This window comes from Pygocentrus nattereri, chromosome 30 (assembly GCF_015220715.1).
Source record: "Pygocentrus nattereri isolate fPygNat1 chromosome 30, fPygNat1.pri, whole genome shotgun sequence".
Taxonomy (NCBI): domain Eukaryota; kingdom Metazoa; phylum Chordata; class Actinopteri; order Characiformes; family Serrasalmidae; genus Pygocentrus; species Pygocentrus nattereri.
In genome coordinates this window covers 178,488-205,214 of record NC_051240.1, presented here as the reverse complement: position 1 = coordinate 205,214, position 26,727 = coordinate 178,488, and the positions used below count along the sequence as shown (strand labels likewise).

Genomic DNA, 26,727 nt, shown 5'->3' with positions numbered 1-26,727 from the left:
TTATTTCTACATGTTTTGTAGCCATTTTATGCTTGATGTCATTAACAGACAGGGCTTTAGCGCCGCAATAGCAGGGCTGCATTTAATTACTGTAATTACAGCACTGAACTGAAGCACGTTTTTCTTTGTAATGCCCAGACAATAAAGCCCTTTCACCACATAGACTCATAGAAGCATCTCAACAGGAAGTACACAACTCCCAGTAGCTTCAGCTGAACCATTAAATATCATCAGCAATGACTGTCATGAATATTTACAGAATCTCCTTGAGTGTGGGTTTGGGAGCTCAGGATGAAGAACAAAATAATAGTAATGAAGCTATACTTTCTTTACAAGGTACAAAAAGACCTGTAATACCTGGGCTATTCACACACACACACACACACACATATGGGCACACCCACTACAGACAAATAGGAAACACATACAGTCATGCTCCCCACACAAGGTTGAAGGCTTTGTTTTTCAAGCTATTCATTCTCCATTGGTTTAACTGAATGACTGTTCAACCAAACACATTTTTCTGAATCTGTATCATATTACAGTCTTTATGCTTGTTTGATTTGCATGTAAAAATGTAAAGCAAATCTTCACAAAAAAAAGATGTAACAAGGAAGTGGATAAACTACAGTTCAAGTTTCAGTTTATTATGCTTGGAAGCTGTAGCTGTAAGGCCTTTGTAATGGAAACAGATTGGTGTGTTGATTGTGTAGACCTCAGGCTCTAGATCCCTGAGGACCAGCCCAGTTTGCTGTGTGTTCAAAGGAAAAGGCTAAAAGGCAATTACAATGTTAATGTGTCCAGGCGGGTGGGGTGGGCGTGTGGGGGGTGTTGGAGGACAGCGGTCAGGTGATCCGGGGGGAAACATACAAGATGATGAAGTGAGTGGAGCCAGGTCTGCTGAAGTAATGATGTCTGGAGAATGCTAATCGCCAACAGATGGCACACAAGCCAAGGCACAAGTATGAGTACATATAGGTCACTAGAAAAAAAGAAAAAATGACTACAGTTATGATGAAGAAAATGAGAGAAAAAAGGATATTGATTTTGTGTGTGTGTGTGTGTGTGTATTATATGTTTGCTCTCTTTGCAGGGAACAAGCGATGCTTTGAATTTGGATGTTGAGTTTGGAGCTGAAAATGCATTTTTTTTTCTTTTACAAAGCGTGGCTTCGGAGAGTGAGGTTACATTTTTTTTGCTTACTGACGTTTTGGCATAGGTTTGGATGCAGTCATATCAATATTCAGCTGCCGCATTACATTCAGTACCCATAAAGACAATATTACAAGAACTGTGTGTTATAGGAGCAATTCTCCTAGCATAGCAAGAGCAGCTTGAGAAGGCTAATATAAGCTGCATTTCTCCTGGGAACTCATAATAGGCTATTAAACAGGCACATTAGGATAAATGAAAAGGCTTTTAAGTGGTTACCACAAGACCACCTGGATTTCAATCTCCTGGGTTTTTGAGTGAGTGTGTATTCCCCTGTATCAAAGAACAATTTGGCTTGAGGGGATAGCTCGGTCTGAAAAGGTCTGAGGTCTGAATGTTCTGTTTCAGTATCGTCAGCAGCGCTTTATGTTAAGACTAACAATCACACTGCGGGTATGTATCTTACTGCGGGTCCTGTCAAGGCAAAAATAGATGCCTTTTCTCTCAGGCACAGCCTCAAAACTCAACATAAATAGAAATTTTTAAAAAGAGTAATAAATGTGACTACTAGAAATAACCGCTGTCTGTCGATCTGTTCAACGCGAATAAAAATAGCGCGCAAAAAATAAATAAACAGATCAAATTAAAAACAGAGTTTAACATCTTTTACAAGTCATGTAATCTAGCACACTTCTAATTTCTAACAGGACTGGGATTTTTAACATGCTGATCAGCGCTGTAATGTAGATGTTATTGTAATGCAAATCGTAATGAATTCAGAGAGCAACCGATGTGCGGTGATTGGCTAATTTAGTGGCCCAGTAGACCCTGGGGACACGTGTCCTTTCAGTTTCTCCCTATAATTGAAGCGTGTTATGTGTTATTTTCTGCTCTGCTGCGCTGTTGAGTAGGAAGCCATTGCAGTCGGTTCTTGGTTTCATTGAGGGGTGAAATGAATTTCCCAAAAAAAAACAGGACCACCGAAAAAGATATTTGACGTCTCTCATGAAAAGACAGTATAACGTCATAATGATGTTAACTATTATGTAAATGCACAGCTCTGAGAAGGTCTATGTGTATATCCTTTTTGTATTTATGTATTTATGTCCTGTCGAATTCATGCAGAAATAAATAGTTAAGATGCATTATATTTGAGAATATGCCTGAGACGCTGCTTTACGATAGTTTTGAGAACATTTGGGGCTAAAATGTATTCTTAAAAATCTTTTCATGTCAGAGTGCAGAGAGGTACATGCAGGGCGTTGTGAGGCGAAACAGTCCCTAAAGAGCATTAAATATAATAACTCAGAATGAAGACACATGAAGGTTTGTTTTTTTAATGGCAAATATTATGGCTGCGACATCGCGACCTTTGGTTTCTATCGCCATGAATTCGAGTCGTCGAGTTCCTTTACAGCGAACCATCATACATCAGTCCACTCTGTATGACTTTGTTTACATTGCATGCATTATAGAGAAATGTTATAATAAATAGTGAAATTGCCTGGTTAGTTAAATACATACATGAAAAGGTGTACGACATTTAATCTTTTCAGTGCCCACAAATCACAGTGATAAAGCTCAGATATCCTTTCTGCCTGGAATTATATAGTCCAAGCTAATTCATGGATTATCTTTAATATAGGCAGGAGGGGGCCACACAACGCTAGCTTGGCTCAAATTGACTAGCTAACTCAGTCATGTGTGTAATGGGAAAAAGCAGACTGCAGGAGCTGCAGGGATAATGATTGTGTGTGTGTGTGTGTGTGTGTGTGTGTGTGTGTGTGTGTGTGTGTTGGAGGGGAGGGATCCATCTGCATCAAGCTCCGGATTTTGACTGAGATTTTGGACTCGAGCTATTCGACTTTTATTCATTATTCAGCGAAGTAATTGAGAGACAGTTGTGTAAGAGATCGCTGATCTGGGAACAACATTAAATGTCGAAATATTATATTCAGGCAGCAGCCCAGTGACAGTCATAACTGGTTTGAAATCAGTCTCTGGGGAGAACACGTGTTTTTTTTTCCTTTTGGCTTTGTGTTCTGAAAGAGGCGCTGCGATCGGTGTTTACGGCAGATAAGATATTGCTTGCAGAAAGGCCTCTTGGGAGAAACACCCTGAACCCTCGTTGTCCTCCATAATCTCTCTGATGGCTAATAAACTGACTGCGAAGAGTGGAGGGGGCATCAGTTCTGCGCTACTGAACTGCATTGTCAGCTCAGTGTCACGCTTGATGCACAGGCAAGTTCCCCCGTCACCCCCACCGTCACCCCCCTTCGTCGCCCCCTGTCTGTCTCTCCCACTCTCAAGCCTTCGAGGTCCTCTGTTCCCAGATCGCAATGTCAAATACATAGAGAAGGCTCTGATGTTACAGTTACAGACACAGATTTGATCGATTAATGAAAGAGACGGACGTGAAAAGGGTGTAAAGACAGACTTCAGTCCTGGGAGTTCCCCAAGTCTTTCTGGAGAAGCCAGGCTATATTATTAAAGAGGGAATATAAGCTAACGATGCTTTTGAAATTCTGGGCTACAACCATCACAACGAGCTAGTAAGCCTGCCGTGATTCAGGACCCAACATAACAGGATTAAAATGCTGGGTGCGATTATTGTGAAACTAGAAATTTAGTTTATAACATGCAACAGACAACAACAACAACAACAACAACAATTATTATTATTATGATTATTATTATGGTGATTATTATTGTTATTATTATTATTATTATTGTTTTACCCATGTGATTGTCGCCTACCGTTTCATATGAACTGACCTTCACCCTTCCCTAGCGCGGTGTATTTCCTCGACAGAGTGTTAAATCAGACTGGCGCAAGTACATATCAGAGAAGGTCTGCGCCAAGCTGATAACACCGCTACGATTAACCCCCTGATCCCAAGGGGAAAGATCCCGCAGGCGGTTTTCAGTCCTGAGACACAAATACGAGACTCATCGAGGAAACAAGCAATAGCGTTGAAACAGATTAGAGCATTAAACATAATAACCAGTGTACATGAGTAAAATGCGTTGATGGATTTCTGAAGACTGAAAATAGTGTGTGCTCCATCATCAAATGGCTCACGAAAAGTGATATTGGAGACTGTTTAATGTGAACAAACGTGGCCTGCAAAAAAGAAAAAAATGTAAGCCTTAGAATGCTGCTTTATATTCTTTCAGAATTCATAGCAAACTATTTCTGAATTAGCTGGTGCTGTACCAGTTCTCCTTCATTTGTGCTAGTCGAGGAAAATGAGCTCCACTTCTAGTTTTCCTCTTTTCTGCTGCTGTCCAGACAGTCTTTGATCTATTGTGCTTTTTACGTGATGTTAAAGACAAAGACGGACACTAAGTGAGATTATATAGGCGCGTGTGCTCCTCGGCCTGTCCTCTTTCCTCCTTAATTCCACAGCCCTCCCGCCGTTAACAGAAATTGTTTTGACCCTATTCCAAAAAACCTTATTAACACAGAAAACCTCAAATCTAAAAATAACTTCGTTCTATTTATTTGTTGGAGCTGCGAAAAAAATCTAATTAAAAATACAAGTCCTCAAACATGTTATCCGAATCTGTAAACTACATCCACTGGCTTCCCTTTCCAGATTAAGCACACGCCTAACGCGAGATTTCAATAATGAAACACGCCGAACTGTAAATCCAAGGCCAGATTTAGTCAGTGTCTGAGAATGTATAGCCCACAGCAGAAGCAAATGTCGTTGCGTTAAAATTGTGAATAAATGCGCATGTTTACGATGAAACATTGTGTCATTAAAAGAAAGAATGTCATTTAGCTGCTGCTGTGTATTTCTGACTTGATGCTTTCTTATTCATTCAATAGAAAACATTTCGGCACATTCAAAGCTGATGGGCGTCTTTCTTTACACAACGAAATGGATCAGTCTCATTATTTTTTTTATCTTACATCTTAACTACACATTTCAAAAACCGCGTTTTAGTCCGTGCAGCTAGGCTACTCGGCGCGCAACGTGTTCCATAAATGTTTGAGATGACGACCTTTATCAGCCATTGATGTCCTTTTGAAGTAGGAGGGGAGAATAGTCCGATTCTTAAATTGCTGATAGATTCCAAGCAACCTTAGCCTATGCGCAAGTCCTTCTGTTGGTTCAGAGTAAAGTGCGCAACGTTCACGTCTTGCCCTGCAGAGAGAAAAAAGCCAAAAACTCGTTAGTGGATATTTGTAAAGCAAAATAGATCCAAAACTAGTGGTTAATCTCAGTTTAAAATCGCTTCCTTCTTGTTTGTGCGTAGAGTTGAGAATGGAACGAAGGAATTCTGCGGATTCTGTTATATATATATATATATATAAAGTTATGCAAGACTTGAAGATCTGAGCTGTCATTGGGTATTGCAATAAGGTACATTGTGTATGGTGAGAAGGGGGTGGAGGTTGTAATACCGCAAGCGCCTCCCTCAGAAATGCACCAAATCTCTTTTTCCTTTTTTCCCCCTATTGCGGGGTGGCGGCGCGCGCTGGAGTCCCAGACACTAGCTTTACGCGGCCGCGTCTTCGCATTGGCAAGCGGAGGATGACACGTGCCTCCTTCTCACCACCCCTAGGCTCCCGCTTGCTGCATTGGCATCAGTAACGGCCACAGAAAACACGACCGTGGAAACAGTGGCGCGGCGAAACCGCAGCAGGAAAGTGCGTCGATTACTTTTTACGCACGGGCAGACTGGAGAGAGCTGATTTCTCTGGCTGAACGCGCCACGGTTCCCAAACAAAAAGGAGACGCGCGCAAGCACGATGCAGGTACCAGGCACCGACCTCTGAAGGTGACATGGTCCACGGGGTTATCGACAGTACCTCCCGCACTCTCAAAGAGAACGGAAGATAACGACTAAACCTCAGTAGAAGAGTCAATTTTTTCACGTGTTTCTTTTAATGCGCAGACTGTTCTTAACTAAGGCTACTGTACCTGAAATATACCCATAAAGGTGTGTGGAGAACTGATCTAAGAAAACAACTATGGCAACATTAATCCGTAGCAAGATCTCTAACAAGCTGTCTAATGCTGCGACGACAGTTACCAATAAATCGCAGGCAAAGGTGAGTGGGATGTTCGCCAGAATGGGCTTCCAGGCCGCTACTGATGAGGAAGCGCTGGGCTTCGCAGCCTGTGATGATTTGGACTATGACCACAGACAAGGGCTGCAGATGGACATTCTTAAAAATGAGGAAATGGTGGGAGAAGGCGGAGGGGACATGGTGGGAGATGGCAATATGGAAGGGGACAGTCATTACCAGAGAGACGGTACCGGTCCTCCGCCCTCCTCGTCGAAAGACGGTGGCATATGTAACGAACTTGCCTCGCAGGATAAGCCCAAAATCACTGCTTGGGAGGCAGGCTGGAACGTCACCAATGCCATCCAGGTAAGAACGATTTTGTGGTGCAATACATATATACATATATATATAAACAGGCAATAGGCTGTGGTAAACGTACTGTGATGTCCCGAAGGACAACATAACAACATAAATATTTAATTGTGGATATTCTTGTAAACACTGAGACAGTGTCGTGTCAACGCTTGATCTAAACACCGCCAGGGGAATTTGCTGGGGCACATGGTAATCCCCCATACGACAGTTTAAAGCATCTCATTTTTACATGTTTTATAAATAAAATATATCCAGCTAATGTCTTGTACGGTGCGTTTTCTCTATCTACGTCAATCGTGCGTAAAATTCCTCATTTTTTCCTTTTTTGGGAGGAGGCGTGGGGGTCGTGGATTCATTCATGCTGTAACCACATTTTTTACTCTATTAGACAGCGCATTGCTGATGCAATATCCTCGACAGTGTCCTTTTAATAATTGTTCAACGTATACACACGCGCGCAGAGATGCAGACACACACATTTAACCATGCGTAATGAGTCTCCTTAAAGTCACCATCCGTTACGTCACTCTCTTTTTCTGTGATCTATTCTAATGACGACAGCGAGAAGGAGGGTGGCTGTGCTCACAGCTAAATGGAATGCCCACTAAATTCAACCCCAGAGCAATGGCAACTGACTCACATGCGTCTCTTAGACTCAACAATAGCAAGCAACATAAACGACGCTAAAATAAACGCAGTATCAACATTAATACCAAACCAACTTCTGTATAACCAGTAGTAGTAAATATTCACTCAATATAATATAATATAAAATTATATAATATAATATAATATAATCCAAGCATTACAGATATTTGCATGCATTTTACCGTTATTATAATGACGCTGAACCACTTATATTTTCACAGGGAATGTTTGTGCTAGGGTTGCCATATGCCATTCTCCACGGTGGATATCTCGGACTTTTCCTCATCATTTTCGCTGCAGTGGTTTGTTGCTACACGGGAAAAATCCTCATTGCTTGCCTCTACGAAGAAAACGAAGACGGACAGCTCGTGCGAGTGAGAGACTCGTATGTTGACATTGCCAACGCTTGCTGCGCACCCAGATTTCCTGCGCTCGGAGGCCACGTAGTGAATGTTGCCCAGATCATTGAGCTTGTGATGACCTGCATTTTATACGTTGTGGTTAGCGGTAACCTAATGTACAACAGCTTCCCCAACCTTCCCGTGTCCCAGAGGTCATGGGCCATCATTGCCACCGCCGTCCTGCTGCCTTGCGCCTTTCTGAAAAATCTAAAAGCCGTATCCAAGTTCAGCTTGCTCTGCACCCTCGCTCACTTCGTCATCAACGTCCTTGTGATTGCCTACTGCCTGTCCAGGGCGCGAGACTGGGCCTGGGACAAAGTAAAGTTCTATATTGACGTGAAGAAGTTCCCCATTTCTATTGGCATCATCGTGTTCAGCTACACCTCGCAGATTTTCTTACCGTCATTGGAGGGTAACATGCAGAAACCCAGCGAGTTCCACTGCATGATGAACTGGACTCACATTGCTGCTTGCATCCTCAAAGGCCTCTTCGCTCTGGTGGCATATCTGACGTGGGCAGACGAAACCAAGGAGGTCATCACAGACAACTTGCCGCCCGGTATCAGGGCTGTTGTCAACATTTTCCTTGTGGCCAAGGCTCTGCTGTCATATCCGTTGCCGTTTTTCGCTGCTGTGGAAGTGCTGGAGAAGACTTTTTTCCAGGACGGAGGGCGAGCGTTTTTCCCAGATTGTTACGGGGGCGACGGGCGCCTCAAGTCGTGGGGTCTCTCTCTCCGATGTGCCCTCGTAGTGTTCACAATGTTAATGGCCATATACGTGCCGCACTTCGCACTCCTCATGGGTTTAACGGGGAGCTTGACGGGTGCGGGACTGTGCTTTCTCCTGCCTAGCCTCTTTCATCTCAAGCTGCTGTGGAGGAAGCTGCTTTGGCACCAAGTTTTTTTTGATGTCGCTATATTTGTGATCGGGGGTATATGCAGTATTTCTGGTTTCATTCACTCTATGGAGGGCCTCATCGAGGCCTTCAAATACAACATACATGATTAGCCAATAGAAATGGCAGCGGCCGTATGGTGATATATTTCAACGCACCCCACATCTTAAACAACCGAATTCCCCCTAATGTACCGTCCTCATTTTTCACCGACGTCCAAGCGACATACAAAGCACGTGCACTGCTTGTGCGCATCAACTTGATGTTGAAACCAATAAACATATTCACCAAAAAAATATTACTAATAAAACAGACATAGCGACTTACAAAACAAATGCCTTGGACAACGAAGCGCGTTTATACAGTTAGACCTATCGGAGTTTTTCAGTAGGTAAATGTTTACAGGAAGGCAGTTGTAGATTGGCTTAGTCATAAATCAGACAAGAAATCGATTGATATGACAATTTGTGACATTGTTTGCTATGGAAGAATAAATTGTGATGATTTCATACGTGTTCTGATCAATACGTTGCACATCTTAGTGGTGGAAAATGTGCTTGATAAAAATGAAAGTAATATTACCTTTGACTTGGGGACCCAAATGATATCGATAAAGATCAAATTTTAGGAAAACTAATTCTAAAACTACACTTGTGGTTTACATATTGTAATAACAAAATTAAGCAGACAGAATGTAGAAATAGGTTGCCAATATAAGATAGCTTATCCTATTGGACCGCAAGTAGGTAAATACAGGACTACTTTAGCTATGCATTCTGAATGTATGACGTTCTTGCAGCATTGACTATATTTTTAGAAATCAAAGGGAAGGATTGTGTCAACGATCAGGGGTTGCATACTATAACCCTCGCACCACAAACTCTCCAATGAAAAATAGACTTATGATTCACGGTGAAAATAGAATGAAAGAAAGATAGATTTACCTAAGTCAGAATCAGAAAAAACAAACAAACCGTTGAACGGTTGGAAATCCAATTAACATGTATATCAGGTGTAATTTGACCATTGCTTCCCCTGTCAATTGGAAAGCGTCGCATTAGACTAATTGTCATGTCCCTTTCAGAGAACCTTTTAAATGTTATTTGAAAGAAATTAAGGTGTGCGAATATCTATTCTAAAGACTTGCATAAGGCATTTTTCATTTTGTGCAATCCAATCGGTGCTGTGGAAATGTTATAAAACCGTATGTGTAGTGTTATTGTGGTTCAAAAGATGGAATGTATATCACAAAGTCGTTATCATATATCGTGAAAATGAATATATTGAAAAAAATAAAGAAACACGTGAACTTATAATGTATAATTGTCTTTGACTTTCTGTGAGTGAAAAATGCATTTCTTCCAAGAGAGTATAAAAAGAAGGAGAATCACCACCTCATAACTTTCTTAAAACGAGTTTATAGCTGTGTAAATACTGCATGGCTCTTAAAGGCATATTTTAGAGGCAAGCGGATTCCGTTTTTTTAAAATAGCCTTTTTGCCCCCAGCTCCAACACACTTGATTTAGGTCGCCAATTCAGTCAGCTTTATCAACTGAATTCAGTGAATCATACGCAGGACGAACTGTATATAAGACTGCAGTGTTTGGGTAAACATCTCTTCAATAGTCAGCTATTAAGATATTTGATTCGTGGATAAAATAAGTAGTTGGACAATTAGATTAGATATCATATACACACAGTCCATGTAGTGATACGAACGGGTGGCTCGTTGAGCTGGGCGTTGAAGGTGCAGCTGACATAGCTTATGAAGTAAACCTTCCCAGAAAACAGACGGTGAGGGGCATGTTTTTGCTGTAGGCTCGAATACCGCAAGTAAAACCTGTGTCCGAACTTGATGAACACTGGAAACATCTGGGCCGCTTGGTAAAAATTAATTAATTCGTTTATTTATCTGTTAAGGGTATTTTTCATTTACAAAGCAGTTGTATGAAAACAAAAAGCAACCAGAGGCTAGAAAGAAACGAAAGAACATGGATCAGCCGTTTGTTATATAAATGTAATTATATACCCAGTAATGTTTTTTTTTTTAACCAGAAGAAAACCACACAGACGATTTGAAAACGGCACAAGCTTCTGATGCTTAAACGTATTTTTGGACTGGTAAAAGTATTTCTTACAAATCATACAAAAGTAGGTTCCCATGATTTGGGATTTTATACCCAGCTTCATGTGTTTCGGCCCAGTTAGCATACTTTTAATACTTTCACAGAGAAAAAATATATATATATATATATAGTAGACAAGTTTTACATTGCGACGTGTTATTGCATATCAGTGTATCCGGCGCTCTAAAGCGTAAACTGAGAGGAGTGTGAGGGAAGCGGGGCCATTTTACAACTGCAAGAAGGTAAAATATTAGGAGCCAGGCTTATGCGACATCTAGCGACTGAAATACCACATATCCACAAACACAAGTTAGTTTGCATTTGCTTCTCACCTGATTTCCATTATTTTCCATGTCCAATATGAATGAGGTTGCATTCTGCCTCTCAGAAACCCACCAGTTGTACCCAGAAGTTTCTTATGTTACAGAGATTTGAGTTACACAGACGCTATTAGTCTCGCTATTTTAGACGAACACGAGGCTTTCTTATTTCCACTTTCGTAAAGTGCTAAGGGATTCAGGCGACATCTCTGTTAAAAAATAATGTAGATTATCTGATCTGTCTTTGTGTTTCTGACACATAAATGCCATTTCCAGATGTTTTGACAACCCCAAAGTAAAGCAAATATATACTTTGAAGACAGTAAGTAATAACACGACCAATGCAGTCACAATATGCTGAAGTTTCTTAGTATGCTTGAAACAACAAGAAGTAATTACTAATTACTTACTGACTACTATTCATAATGTATAGAAAATAACAAGGCTGTTGCAAACTTTCTCATAATTAATCATTTTAAGAGTTAATTGTTAAATGCTTAGATATATCCGTTATGGATATCCTGAAATATATTTCATTCAAATTTTAACATGGACAGTGAATGTACATTTCTTTTTACTTTTATCCAGAGCGTTTACAAATCAAAAGTTGATTTGTAAAGTTTGTTGGAAGGGGGATTATGGTAAGGGGTTGTTTTTCAGGAGTTGGGCTCTGCATCTTAGTTAAAGTGAAAGGAACTCTTAATGCTTCTGCAGTTCAAGAGATTTTGGATCATTTCATGCTCCCAACTTTGTGGGAACAGTTTGGGGACGGCCCCTTCCGTCTCCAACATGACTGCGCACCAGTGCACAAAACAAGGTCCACAAAGACATGGATGAGTACGTTTGGTGTATATATATATATATATATATATATATATATATATATATATATATATATATATATATATATATATATATATATATATATATATATATACTGCTCAAAAAAATAAAGGGAACACTCAAATAACACATCCTAGATCTGAATGAATGAAATATTCTCATTGAAGACTTTGTTCTGTACAAAGTTGAATGTGCTGACAACAAAATCACACAAAAAACATCAATGGAAGTCAAATTTATTAACCAGTGGAGGCCTGGATTTGGAGTCACACACAAAATTAAAGTGGAAAAACACATGACAGGCTGGTCCAACTTTGATGTAATGTCCTTAAAACAAGTCAAAATGAGGCTCAGTATTGTGTGTGGCCTCCACGTGCCTGTATGACCTCCCTACAAAGCCTGGGCATGCTCCTGATGAGGTGGTGGATGGTCTCCTGAGGGATCTCCTCCCAGACCTGGACTAAAGCATCCGCCAACTCCTGGACAGTCTGTGGTGCAACGTCACGTTGGTGGATGGAGCGAGGATGGAGCGAGGATGGAGCGAGACATGATGTCCTAGATGTGCTCAATCAGATTCAGGTCTGGGGAACGGGCGGGCCAGTCCATAGCTTCAATGCCTTCATCTTGCAGGAACTGCTGACACACACTTCAGCCACATGAGGTCTAGCATTGTCCTGCATTAGGAGGAACCCAGGGCCAACCGCACCAGCATATGGTCTCACAAGGGGTCTGAGGATCTCATCTCGGTACCTAATGGCAGTCAGGCTACCTCTGGCGAGCACATGGAGGGCTGTGCGGCCCTCCAAAGAAATGCCACCCCACACCATTACTGACCCACTGCCAAACTGGTCATGTTGAAGGATGTTGCAGGCAGCAGATCGCTCTCCACGGCGTCTCCAGACTCCGTCACGTCTGTCACATGTGCTCAGTGTGAACCTGCTTTCATCTGTGAAGAGCACAGGGCGCTAGTGGCGAATTTGCCAATAGTGGTGTTCTCTGGCAAATGCCAAGCGTCCTGCACGGCGTTGGGTTGTGAGCACAACCCCCATCTGTGGACGTTGGGCCCTCATACCATCCTCATGGAGTCGGTTTCTTACCGTTTGTGCAGACACATGCACATTTGTGGCCTGCTGGAGGTCATTCTGCAGGGCTCTGGCAGTGCTCCTCCTGTTCCTTCTTGCACAAAGGTGGAGGTAGCGGTCCTGCTGCTGGGTTGTTGCCCTCCTACGGCCTCCTCCACGTCTCCCGGTGTACTGGGCTGTCTCCTGCTAGCGCCTCCAGGCTCTGGACACTACGCTGACAGACACAGCAAACCTTCTTGCCACAGCTCGTGTTGATGTGCCATCCTGGATGAGCTGCACTACCTGAGTTACTTTTGATCCTCTACTTCTGCACCATGTGTTATATACTCTAAAAGGAGAAAACTAGACTAATGATACTATGATGAAGTAAAGCAAGCTTTGAGCAGTACATCTCAGAAGTGGCAGATACGTTTGATTTGTTGCACCTAAAGATTAAGAAACCCTTATTAGTCCCACAACGGGGAAATTCCACCTCCGCATTTAACCCATCCGTGAGGTGAAACACCACATAAACACTAGTGAGCACACACTAGGGGGTAGTGAGCACACTTGCCCGGAGCAGTGGGCAGCCCAATCCATAGCATAGTTGGGGGTTAGATGTCTTGCTCAAAGACATCTCAGATACATGCTGTCGGCTCTGGGGATCGAACCGGCGACCTTCCGGTCACGAGGCTGGTTCCCTAACCTCCAGCCTATGACTGATATTTATAAAACTTCAGATTTCAAGTATGTGAAAATGTCAGATCTAACATTAGTTGCATATATGAACACTGGGGCTATCCATTATGTTGCCATCCGCTCGATGACAGCTTGGATAGGCTCCAGAACACACCCCCCCCCCCCCCCCCCCCCTCTACCTTCCAACAGATGGATACCTACTGATTTTCCTTTAATTTGCATGCTACAACCAACAAAAATGACAGAAAGATTCATCTTATACCTTTGTTCAACCTTATTCTGTTGATTTATTTCCAAAAAAAGGCTCGGCCACTGTGCAAAATGTAAATAAAAGCAGAATACAATGATGTGCAAATCATTTAGACAATATATTTAAATGAAAATAGTACAAAGACAACATATCACATGTAACTAAGAGGTTTTTGAATTTGTTGCTAGGAACACATTTCAAAATAGCTGGGTCAGGGGCATGTTTACCACTGTGTTGCATCACCTGTTCTTTTAACAACACTTAGCATTTGGGAACTGGGAAGAGCAGTTGCTGTAGTTTTAAAAATGTTCTCCCATTCTTGTTTAATATTGTTTAATAGATTTTCAGCTGCTCAACAGTTTAGGGTCTCCTTTATCATGTTTTTCATTTCATACTGTGCCAAATGTGTTCAATGGGTGATGGGTGTGGACTTCAGGTAGGCTAGTTTCACACACAGACTCTTTCACTACAGAGCTGTTTTTGTAATACATGCAAAACATGGTTTGGCATTGTCTTGCTGGAATAAGTACAGCCTTCCCTAAAAAAGACATCATCTGGATGGCAGCGTATGTTGCTCCAAAACCAGCACATTTCGTTCAACATTAACGGTGCCTTCAGATGTGCAAGTCACCCATGCTGTGTGCCCTAATGGATCCCTTTACCATCATGATGACTGGCTTTTGAACTATGCGTTGAGCCCGGAGGACGCTGCAAAGCATGATTTCCAAAATAGTACAATTTTAACTTGCATTTGTGGATGCAGCGACAACTGCATTCACCAACAATGGTAATCATTTACAGATAATTACATTCTATTTTATATACATTTTAAATGTAAACATGTAAATGTTAAATGGGGTTGTAATTTGAATCTTTAAATGAATCTAAATAAGTCATTTGGAACTGTAGAAGAGCAACTGAATAACAATTGTTTGGAACATGAAGTCTAAAATCGATAGAGGCATTCATATCTAATTAGATTAACAAATGGCAAATTCACAACAAATGAGCACATGCACACGCATGTTATAAATGTTTTCTATCCAGAAATATATTGCTATAAAAAGTAATGGGTTTAGATTACTTTTTAATAGAACTGCAGCTGTACTGAAAATCTGCCAGAGCATATCTGAAAACCCAAAGCAAAACACTTAATGGGTCCTTATGCTCACTGTATGTCCTGTCCACATGGGACACTGAGGACCTTTAAAAGTCTTTTGGGAGGAGGTACCGCATTCTATCTCTTCATTGACAGACACTTTCCTAAGGATCCTTACCTAGATCTGCTTAATAATGACTTAAGAGTTCTTCACATTAAGGGACTAAAAATGTATGGCTAGCTGGCATAACAGCAGCAAAAAGTCATTGCCAATGTTGGTTACTGGTTATATATGTTAGTTATCTTGTCAAATTTAATTTAGAAAGGGCTTTTTATAGCGATGAGCAAGCCAAGGGTGACAGTGGAAAGAAAATACTCCCTAAATCTTGTGAGGAACTCATCTGCCATTATTAACTTCATACAGAACTCGTCGTTCTGTAGCTGTGACTATTATCTGCAAAAAACTAACAACATGGCCCATAGAAGTCTTAATTTATGGAATGACTGAATAACCAGTCAAGCACCCTTTGCTTGCTTAATGCATTAATGTTGTGACTGGCCAAGTTGCAAGTGTGCTTAGTTTCTGTTGAAATATTCCATTTGAGTGTGGGCAGCGGATGGTAAGGGTGGACTGTCAGGAATTTCTTTAAATGAAAAATAATCAAAAAAAAAAAAAGAAGTGCAGCTACACTAAACCATAAATGTAAGGACATAATAGATCAAACTCAAGACTTTATTTCATTAATGCCTGTAAACAGCAACAGTAAAGTTTTTTTCTTGGAGCAAATACAGGAAAGACCTGAGCCTGACTGGTTTCCAATAACTATCATCAGCATCAGAAGACAACGTTCATCTTCAAATAAACTTTTGTCACATACAAAATAATTGTATTATACCTTATTCATACAACCCTCAACAAATCTGAAAATTTGTTTTGCTTTCTTATTTTAGACAAATTATTATAAACCATTATAAACCACATGTTTTGTAATTATATTAATAGTAATTATAATGTTATCAGCAGGTATATATTAAACGTGTTACTGTAACACTTCGTGGCCAAGATACTAGCATCAAGTGCAAGATGAGGTAAATTTCAATCCACTAAAAATGTAAACCAGGTTTTGCACTCTTCGAAACCACCCACAACCTAACAGCATAAAGCTGCATTTTTAAACAGATGTATAAATGACCACTGTAACAATTATAAATAAATAAATAGATTGTATTTTACCCTCCACTACCAAAGCTTGGTTAGATTAGCCAATAAGTAAGCAAAAGCAATGCACTGTTTCTTAACACCTTCCACTATCTGTTATAATTGTTTGGCCTCACAGAGAAAAAAAATGTATGTCAGGACTCCCTAACATACAGGGAGGAGGGATTTTTTTCTCTGATTTAGGGAATTTTCCATTCCACAAAAAAAAGCAATTACTCCATGATGTGTCTAGTTTTACATTAAACTCTATGGCTATAAAGTTGATCATAGGCTAAAAAGAACTTCCAATGGTGAGTCACTGCTGGCACTTCAATTCAGTCCATATCCAGGCTTAACCCATATCTGAGAAACTAGCCAAAAATCATCATGACATGGCTGTAGAGTCACAGTGACATCTTTCACAACGCTCATCATGTTTCTTAAAAACAATACTTTACTGAAACACAGCAAAGCAAAAATAAGTTGACATTTTAGGCCATGAACAGCATCAGTCTGCATATTAATGCAAAGTTCAGCTTCATTTTCTCAACTTGTCTCTGTCAAGATGGAGCTGAACTATTTAAACAATCTAGAAATATTCATCTCAGAAAACTCAAAAAACTCAGAAAAGCTCATTTCAATACTGTGATGGGATAAACCAGAATATTATTTTCCAGTGAGAGGCTCCACCTGCATTAACTGCAGAGGAAGCAGCACCACATTCTGAGTGACGCCATTTCAATAATTTGTCAATGCATGTTAGACGTTCAAAATAAATTACCTTCAGCAAAGGTAAGCAGTCAAACAAAGCAATCCAGACTTAAAATCAGTGTAATTAGCTTACAGGTGCTCTCTGAACCTACACCAGAGAAACTTCCTCACGACATCAGCTCATCTAAATTAATTTGTTCCCTTTATTGTACTTAACTGTATAAACTGTATTGAGCCCATAAATGTTAATAATAGTCATATTAATAATAATACTACTACTAATAATAATGATGTTTATCTCAGTATTCAAGTGTGGGTACTGATGCAACTGCACTAAACAGAACAGTCCATGCTGAACAACTGACAGTACAATGTGTGCCACTTTAGATTAACCGAGGATCATAATAAAATTAAATTAAATTAAAAAACACACCACATGCAGCCACGACCAGCTGACCTTCATTGCACTGCATGTCACACAAATATCTTTAAATACTTTTGAAAGCTGAAAGGAAGTCTTTGCACCACACTGCTATCTTTTAGAGAGTTGAATCCAAAAGCCATACCCAATCTGGTATGGTTGGTGGGTAGTCGTTTAGCCAAGTTTACATTTCTGCATTTCAACTTCTTCTTTAAAAGAAAGTGAAGAAACAAAAAACCTCCTCTGTGTCTGGTGAAATCAGACATCTGTTACATACACTCAGTAAGAATGTAAGGGTATGTAACCAACAGTGGAGCAGACTATGATGGTGAGGTGTGGTGTTTTAAGATGAAGAAGATGAAGATGACGATGCCGATGATGATGATGGGAATGATCTCATTGTTGTGAAAACCATACTGATTGATGTTCACACAGCCTGCTTGTTCAGCTGGTTGTTCCTCACTAAACAGTCTTGGTCAGCCTTACCACCAATGTTTTTTTTTTTCCCTCTGTTTTTTTAAAAAAAAAGCAGAAACTCCCTCTGTCATTTACCATCCCTCTAGCCTCTAATATAGATGCTATATCATGAGGGAGTTGGAGGGAACATTTTTCCACAAACTGGAAAAAAACATTATGTACAAGGAAAAGCACAGTGACAGAGAGGGATACTATGCTGGCATATAAATACAAACAGAGCGAGGGAGAAATAGCATGATATTCAGGAGATCCTCAGTGATAAAGCAAGGAATACAGACATGTGCAAAGGTCATTTTTCTGTGACTGCTGCAGCCATGGGTGTCCGTATGCTGCCTCTTGCTGTGATGGCCAGCTCTTCAATTTCTGCATTCAGACGCCTGATAACCCACTCCATTGCTTCACGGCCCTGCAGACAGGTAGAAAAACAAAGACAGATGAGAGCCATAATTTGTGGAGGGGATTGACTGAAGGTTTTTCCAAATGGTCCTATGTCTAGTGTACATCCTACAACTCAAAACCCTAACTATAAAGTTTACATTTTACATTACTTTTTAGAAAGTGACAATTTCCTTGCTGTCTGATAAAATGTATGTACGTAAAAATGTATGTACGTAACTTACAGTGGAGCAGACCCCATGGTGCAAATGTGGGGTGTTCAAATTCAATAAACTGTTCAATTTCACTAGACACACCCAGGCATGATTACTGCTGGACCTGCTTAATCTAAACATTACTGAAATTGAACCTATTCAACAACGTGAAGCAGACTAAAAGGTCTCAAAAGCAGCAGGTGATGCCACATTCCAAAGAGATTTAAATACAGATTGGAGCCGTGTCTGGCTGAACAATGACATCATAAAATTCAAAGAGGACACCACGATCGTGGTCCTTGGAGATCAGGTCAAGGGGAACAACTGTCACTCAGTCTTGACAAGACAGAGGAACTCCTAGTGGACTTCAGGAAGCAAGAGAACGCCCATCACTATCAATAGAGCCACCTTAGAATGGGTCAGCAGCTTCAAATTCCTCTGTGTTCAAAGATGAATTAACATGGACCAAACACACCATATGGTTGGTGAAGCAGAAGAGTCGCTTTTGTGTCATCTTCAGGTGGCTAAGGACATTTGGCATGAAACCCCACATCCGTACAACATTTTACACAAGTATTGTGGATAGCATTTTAACAGGTTCCATCACCTCCTGATATGGGAACTGCACTACCAATGAGCAGAAAGATCTGCAGAGGGTGGTGGGGACAGCCCAGCACATCACTTGGGTTCAGCTCCCAAACTTCTTCAATTAATACACCAGCCACTGCCTGAGGAAGAGCAGGAGGATTCTAAGGGATTTCACCCACCCAAGCCAATGTTTATTCTGACAGCTGCTGAGTGGGAGGATGTACAGAAGTACAAGTCCAGAACCAGCTGGTTCTGAGAAAGGCCATCAGGCTGCTGAACAGCCAGTAGTGGTGGTGTATCCGGCTAAAGGCCTGTCACTGCACCTCTGAATCATCATCATAATCATCATCATCATGTTCTCCATGGACAATCCACACCTCAAGTCTCAACTCACTCTGATCTCACTGTAATTTCTATTTAGCAAATCTATACCTGCACACATAGATCGACATCTTGTACATCTATCCGCATCTTAATTGCAGACGTGACAGTAAATGTGATCTGATTTGAAAGTCACTGATATTTACTAGTCTGGGAAGGGTAACAAAGTCATTGCTAAAACCCTGGCCTCTAACAAATCACAGTGAGAATCCTCAATATTCACAAATGGACAAAACCGTGATGAACCATCCCAGGAGAAGCCAGCCTACCGAAATTCCACACCAACAACTCATTCAGGAGGTCGCAAAAGAAGCCAGATGAACATCTAAGGAAATGCAGGCTTCACTTGCCTCAGTTAAAGTCAACATACACTGATCCACAGTAGGACAGACACAAGGCAAAAAATGCAAGATGCAAGGCGCAAACTATGACTGACCACAAAGGCACATCTCGCATTTGCCAAAAACAAAATCTACATGACCTCCCCCAAGCCTTTTGGGATAATATCCTGTGCAATGATGAGACAAAGGTGGAACTTTTTGGATCCCATTACATCTGGCATAAAGCTAACACCAGATTCCACCATAAAAACATACCAACTATGACACAGCCACATGAAAGGTGTTTAATCAGAGGGTTTTAAGTGTAAGTGTAAACTAAACTTATTTTAGAGTCAAGGTGATTGTTACAAAACATTCAAACATAGTGGTGCTAGTGTGATTGTCTGGGGCTGCTTTGCTTCTGCATCACCTGGACAACTTGTCATAACTGAAGCAACCATGAATTCTGATCTTTATCAGAAAATCCTGAAGGAGAATGTCCACCAGGGGTGTACCATATCATACGCAATAATACTGGTATAACTTTCTAAACAATAAAAAAAATCCATATTGTGATAACAGCGATATTCTGACTTGTTGACGTAATGACATCATGCGCATGGCGTACGTTCATTGCGCGAGTCATTTTGGAACAGAAAGAAGTATGGCGCAAAGCAGCTCTGTGGTGGAGTTTCTCCCAAAAAGGGGAGCGACGTCAGTAGTGTGGAGGTGTTTTGATTATAAAATCTCAGATGTACAACAGATCACAGTAATATGCAAGATATGCAAGAATCCTGTAACAACAAAAAGGGGGAAACATAACTAATCTGTTTCACCACCTCAAGCACAAGCGCTCAGTGGAGAATGAGGAAAATCAAAAAATGGCCGTGTTTACACGCAAATACTTTTGCCAATCCTGAGGTGTTTATGCTCACTTTATTCAACAATCTGATGGAAAATCTTCGTTTACATGCACACTACAAGTAATCCGATGCAAAATGACGCGCATGCGTGGAGTAGCGCTTAGAGTAAACTTTACCATGACAGCGAACATCACATGAACATCACCAGTTGGCGCGTTTGTGTTTTTAATTGGTTTAAAATGATGTCAGACTCAGAAACATGTCCTTCACATATACTTATAAAGGAAGCGGTGAGAGGAATACGTCGTGTTCTGAGACACATAAGCTGGACGTCCGTCCCACTGCCATCTTTTAAAGCTCAGAGCATGAACTTCGTCTCCTCTGCAGACCAGTTTCTGCTCCGCCATGTTGAATGTTATAAACCTTTCCCTATGGCGCGCATGCGCAGAACGTACATTCAAATTCCGATTGGAATGTAATTGGATTCAGGCGTTTACACGGATATTATTCTTTTATCTAACGGATTATTTAGAGGTTTACCCAGCTCATTCAATCTGATAGAAATTGTATTCCGAATGGCCTCAATCGGACTAGACTATTCCGATTGAGGTGTTTACATGGAGTTATTCCATTCCGTAATCTAGCAAACGTGGCTAATGCCACGAAGAGTGCTCAACAGCCGATAGCAGTGTTTACATGCATCCTAATAATCTGTTAATAATCCTACTAATATCTCAATCAGAATCAGTTTTTTTGTCTACTGAATATTTGAAAAAAATTATACTAAATAAAACATTAACATTTATTTTGCTGCAATAGCATGTTTTTGAAATTAATAAAATGCTATTCAGTGTTTTGTCATATCACCAATCATTATCGCAAAAATACCCTGAAATTTTGTGATATTATTTTAGAGCCATATCGCTCACCCCTAATGTCCACCAGTCCGTTTTTGCCCTAAAGTTGGGTTATGCAGAAGGACACTGATCTGAAGCACACAAGCAAGTCCACCTCTGAAGATCTCAAAAGAAACCCAAAAGGTTTGCGAGACCGTCAAAGTCCGGATTTGAATCCCACTGCAATGCTGCAGCAAGACATTGCATGCTCAAAAACCCTCCAATGTAGCTGAATTAAAACAATTCTTCAAAGAAGAATGGGCTTACGTTCCTCCACAGCAATGTAAAACAGTAACCGCTAGTTATTGAAAACGTTTGATTGCAATTGTTACTGGCACAACCAATTATTAGGTTTACATGTGTTTACTTGTGTCGTCTTTATCTTGGATTGAAAGGAATTGGATAATCTAAAATATTAGTAAATTATTAGCTGAAAAGCAGACTACTTCAAAATGATCTACCCATACTTTCTACTACACAGTGAAGCAGCACGTGTTGCACTAATTGATAGACAAACAGAAGAATGGCTCCAATGATCCCACCTTTCCTGCATTGGTCGAGATGGTGTTTGCCATAAGCCCCTCCAGGTAGCTGCTCAAACTGACTCCCTTCACAGAAATAATTGCTTCTTGTGTCAGCACAGTCCTGTGACACCATCAACAAAATTCACACTCATGTCATCAGAACGATTTAAGCATACGTGTACATGGCTAAACATTATACTGTAACAACAGAGTAGTTAAAAATGGAGATATAAGGCAAGGCTATTTGGGCATTAAGTGAAGCCAACAATTCATGCATGTTCCTTTTATGACTGCCTTAGTTTACAAAATAACTTAAAAATAACTTTATTTAGGCAATTATGCAATATCTGCAATAGGCCCAATCTCTGAAGCACTGAGAATGATCCACCACCCAAAGAACACCTGCTTTTGAGGGATCCTAGCCATTAACAGAATAAAAGCGCTCTACAAAATTATGGAGAGAAAGAGATGCACAACAGTCTATAGTTGCACAACTGTAAAACACACTACATGATAAGTAAAACTCATAAAATGGACAAGAACTGAAGAAACAAGAATGTGTAACAGGTTCACAAATTTGTCTTCAGGCAGTATAAAACATGAATAATGGAGGGCTTACTTTTCTGGTTCTTCAGGATGCGGTTTGTAGATGAGCCTTTCATCCACAGACACCATGTTGGTAAATGTAATCTGTGAACATAAAAGTGTTTATATGACATTAACTGTGTGTCTAATATTTGTGCAACCATTTCATTTGACTGTTAAAACACCTTAGTCTTTAGGTCATCAACACATACACCAGAAGTAATAGTTATAAAGAGTAAAGGCACCTAGTGTGTAAGATGTTTTATAATGGAGTAAAGAAATAATTGGCCAAGCAGATTGTTTCCTTTCTGCTTAGCTTTTGGGGAAAAAAAAAAAAAAAAAAAAAGATCTTACATTTGTCGACTTAAGTTCCAAAGTTTTCTCTTTAGGATCCACAACAGAGTGCTCTTGAACATACGTACATGTTCGTGCATTACCAATAATCTGTGAAAACAAAGAAACAAATGGGATTTATCATACATCATTAACCATTACTAGATAAAGAAAATACTCACAGAAAAAAGGCTGGCAGCTAAACAACCACTTCAACAAGTCAAGAGCATCAAAACAGGGCTTCTGTTTTACAGACATCACATGAGACCTAAGGAGTAGAATCAGTGTACTAACAATACCAAATTTCATGGTGGGCAAACAATTCTATCATGTGAATGTGAGAATGTGCAAGGGACAGAATATGACTGGAGCTCAACTCTCACAATGAGAGAGGGGCAGCCAATTTACACCAGGACACAAACTGCAAATGATACTGCATGAAACAAGACACCACAGGGGTGAACCGAACAGCATGTACTAGACATGTGCTGGTATGAGGTTTTCATGGTACTGTATAAATGGCTGAAAATAAGTTTGAAAATCTTCAGAATGAACAGTAAACTAATGGTATTTTTACTACTTGTTTTGTCTTCAAAAACAATTTTAACTCATAGCTCTAAATGTTTGTCATGTTCAAACATAGTTGCAGCAAGCTACCATGCTACATGGGGCCAATAACTAGCAGAAGTATGTCTGCACCTGGAAGTGTATCAGGTAGTGTATATTTGCTGTTTTTCCCCAAGCATACTAAACTATGTGCACAGCTTCACAACCATTGCTGCAGCCTATCCCAGGGGCCATTGGGTGGAAATCAGGATACACCCTGGACAGGTCGCCAGTCCATCGCAGGGCAGACAGACAGACATACACAATCACTCACACACTCACACCTAGGGGCAATTTAGCATGTCCAGTCGGCCTGACTGCATGTCTATGGACTGTGGGAGGAAACTGGAGGAAACCCACACAGACACGGGGAGATCATGCAAACTCCACACAGAAAGGACCCCCATTCTGAACAGTTTTCTACAAATATTTGTTAGAAAAGTAAAGCTGAAACTAGTTATCCAGTCTCTTCTTCACTTTACTTTCATCAGCCTGCTAATTTTTATTTTGTTTACCTTGTAAATTTCCCAAGGATTAATGAAATCACCCTGGGAAGAATATATGCCAGGTGACAATGAGATATGTAAGGTAGGTAAAAACTTGATGGACTTACTTGGCTGGGTGGCAAGGAGCAACCAGAGATTAAAATGGCACATGAAGTAAATGCATGTACACATGCAAAATGTGAAATGTGTCAATCTTATCGATGGAGTTTACACATTCCCATATGCACAATGCAGCCACACTATTTTTGAAACCTAATAAAACAACTTTTGTTCTAGTGCTATTTAACTCATCAGCAAAGAGAAAGGACAAGATAATACAATAAAAAAGAAACAGTCGTCCGTCTCTTACTGATTTAACAATAGATGGGAGGCCCCATTCTGTGCTGAGCAGGCGTTTGCTGTGAAGGCGGCCTTGCTGGTCCACAGTGCGGTCTAGCACATCTACCCCAAACACACTGGGGTTCATGGGGTTTGGGTACTTCTGCATTGCTGCTTTGGTCACGGTCTCCCATGGGTGGCTTTATTTTAAGAAAGAAAGAAAAAAAAAACAGAACACAAATAAGGCATTGTCTTTACTGTTTTTACATATTTTTACAGATAAGATATCAAGACATGAATCCCATGTAATTTAAAAAAAACTTGCAAAATTGCAACATGTTTAGGCACAGTTGCGTATGGTTGCAGACCAGACTAACCACGTAATAGGAATGTGACAGATATTTAATCTAAAATATAAAACAGCTTGCAAACTACGGAGAGAGAAAAAAAATCTTTGTATTGTTATACTGCTCTGATCCAAGAAGCATGACTTTATAGTAATCGAATTCTCCATCACACATGAGCAGAGTAAAAGGTCTGACGTGAAACAGTACTAACATAAGTAAGACTTCGTTATGTTCATTCACAATGGACATTTCAGGATGTATGTACAAAGGAACTGGCAACATTTCTTCTGCCCATCGCTTGCCTAGTATCAGCCTAGAGCAATAACTTAAATGTAGCAGAATAATTACAGTACATCAAGTATAAGAAGTACAGAATATTGAGAAAATAAAATAAGATACAGAACGAACTGACATATCTAGCGTTTAAATCGTATAAAAGTCGTCGACACTCCTCAAAGCCCTGTTTCTACTCTTGCGGCAGATACCACGCGCGTTGAGTGACGTCGTACTGCGTCACCATGTAGGGGAAGGGTCACACTACTGTGAAGGATAGTTATGCAATGCAGCGTAATAGTACTGAAACACTATCGCCTACTACGGCGTGCTGTAGATGTGGGTCCACAGCTGAAAGATCAACTCTAACATGCACCGTTATAGTACACCGTGTTCAAATACGTACATCTGACCGTCATGCAGATTCTTTCAGTGGACAATTAAAGAAACAACCGCAAACGCGTTACAGACACATACATGACGGCTAATCTGACCAATGCCCTAACCCCTGGAAATACCGTTTTAGAGAATTCCTAGCTCATAAAACAATAATAACTTAGCTGAGGTCAGCTTTCAGGTTCAGTATTTGTACTAGAGAAAGGAAACTTGTCTCCAAACTACTCTCTAGCTACTCAAGGCAGGAGTGAACTCACATTTCGTGAAATCTGAGAAAACGGAGATTACAAAAAGCCTTTAGAACAGACCACCAATCTACAGCACGGCCTCCAGCGTCAGAACAGTTTATTTAACCTACGGGGTCCATAGTTACCACACCGAGACGTTTCAAGGTTCTTCCCGTACTTCAAGGATTTCTCTTAAAAGGGGCCAACACAAGATTGTAAACTTAATTACACACATGCTGGATCTTAGACGACCTAACATGGTCCTCTTGCTAGTTAACGTTAGCCAGCCACTCAGTCAATGAAAGGAGTTATCGTAGCTAATCTCCAGCAATAGATACACCCTCAAATTAGGACATAACCACTTATACTTCGGCATCACCAGCTAAAGTGTGCCCTTTAATTCCCTCCCCAGTTAACTAACTAGGTTAACTAACTACGTTAAACTATGCAGCGATAGCGCCATCAACTTCAGCCACACATCACAGGGGCGGCCAAGGTCGAGGCTTTCCTTCAGCCTGCTAACGCTAGGTTAGCCAGCTAGCTAATCAGTAGAAACGTCTCCCTGGTTAGCAAAACAAGATTTTTAATTAATTCGACCGCAAAAAAGGGATCCAAAGGTTTACCCTGTAGATGCTTCAACTGCGATATTCACCCAAGACCCGCATCAACGCGAGGATAGCTGACTTACACGTGACTATCCTCGTTCTAACCGCTAGTTAGCTAACAAGCCGCTAGATTAACAAACGACGTCGTCCGACATGATTTGGCGTCGAGAAGAAACCACTAAATATTCAGCACTCACTTGAAAATGTGCTCCGACGTCCAGATCTTCATGGTTTTGTTTGTTTGTCTTGTTTTGGCTCGTTGTCGCTGTTTTTCCGGCTGAACTATGAGTGGTGACCGCCAGTACAGACTTGACCGGTAAGTGCTTGCGGTTACCGCTTTCAACTACTTCCTCATTCAGTATTCAGGCTCCGCCCGTCCCTCCACAGCTACGAGTGACACTGCAGGCTGTCGCCACAGCGAATCACGCGAGAGGGTTCTGTGGAACAAATCCTCCGCCCATCACATGCTGTCTTACATCAGAGAAGGTATTTTACTTTCCTGTCTATAAAAAGTGCTGGACCCAAGAGCCAGTTTGTAGGGCACAATGACACGTGAAAGTTTTTATAGAGTCCTGAGAAAACCAGAAGCGTATAGTGGAGGCTGGTACACTCTGTTCTACTCCATACATTCACTCTGGAACACTATTTGTAAGAGCCATCCTCTGTCCT

At 40.8% G+C, this 26,727-nt stretch overlaps 2 protein-coding genes across 2 annotated transcripts; one reads left to right on the top strand and one right to left on the bottom strand.

The window, feature by feature from the left end:
- Positions 1-5,613: 5,613 nt before the first annotated feature.
- slc32a1 (solute carrier family 32 member 1) lies at positions 5,614-9,814 on the top strand. Its single transcript, XM_017712869.2, has 2 exons — positions 5,614-6,541; positions 7,420-9,814. The coding sequence occupies exons 1-2, from the start codon at positions 6,137-6,139 to the stop codon at positions 8,605-8,607; spliced, it is 1,593 nt and encodes a 530-aa protein (XP_017568358.1). The 5' UTR covers positions 5,614-6,136; the 3' UTR covers positions 8,608-9,814.
- A 5,791-nt stretch (positions 9,815-15,605) lies between these two features.
- Positions 15,606-26,458, bottom strand: prelid3b (PRELI domain containing 3). The gene is made up of 6 exons (XM_037536525.1): positions 26,256-26,458; positions 24,242-24,410; positions 22,802-22,891; positions 22,482-22,552; positions 21,881-21,983; positions 15,606-18,106 (listed from the first exon to the last, which is right to left on the bottom strand). Exons 1-6 carry the CDS (start codon positions 26,285-26,287, stop codon positions 17,990-17,992), a joined length of 582 nt encoding a protein of 193 aa, XP_037392422.1. The 5' UTR covers positions 26,288-26,458; the 3' UTR covers positions 15,606-17,989.
- Positions 26,459-26,727: the final 269 nt, after the last annotated feature.

Excerpts from the sequence above, each read along its gene's own strand:
- slc32a1 (XM_017712869.2), top strand. The coding sequence starts at position 6,137 with ATGGCAACATTAATCCGTAGCAAGATCTCTAACAAGCTGTCTAATGCT. Across the intron at positions 6,542-7,419 it reads ACGTCACCAATGCCATCCAG|GGAATGTTTGTGCTAGGGTT; the intron begins GTAAGAACGATT and ends ATATTTTCACAG.
- prelid3b (XM_037536525.1), bottom strand. The coding sequence starts at position 26,287 with ATGAAGATCTGGACGTCGGAGCACATTTTCAA. Across the intron at positions 22,553-22,801 it reads TGGAACTTAAGTCGACAAAT|ATTACATTTACCAACATGGT; the intron begins GTAAGATCTTTT and ends TTATGTTCACAG. Across the intron at positions 18,107-21,880 it reads TCTCGACCAATGCAGGAAAG|GGCCGTGAAGCAATGGAGTG; the intron begins GTGGGATCATTG and ends ACCTGTCTGCAG.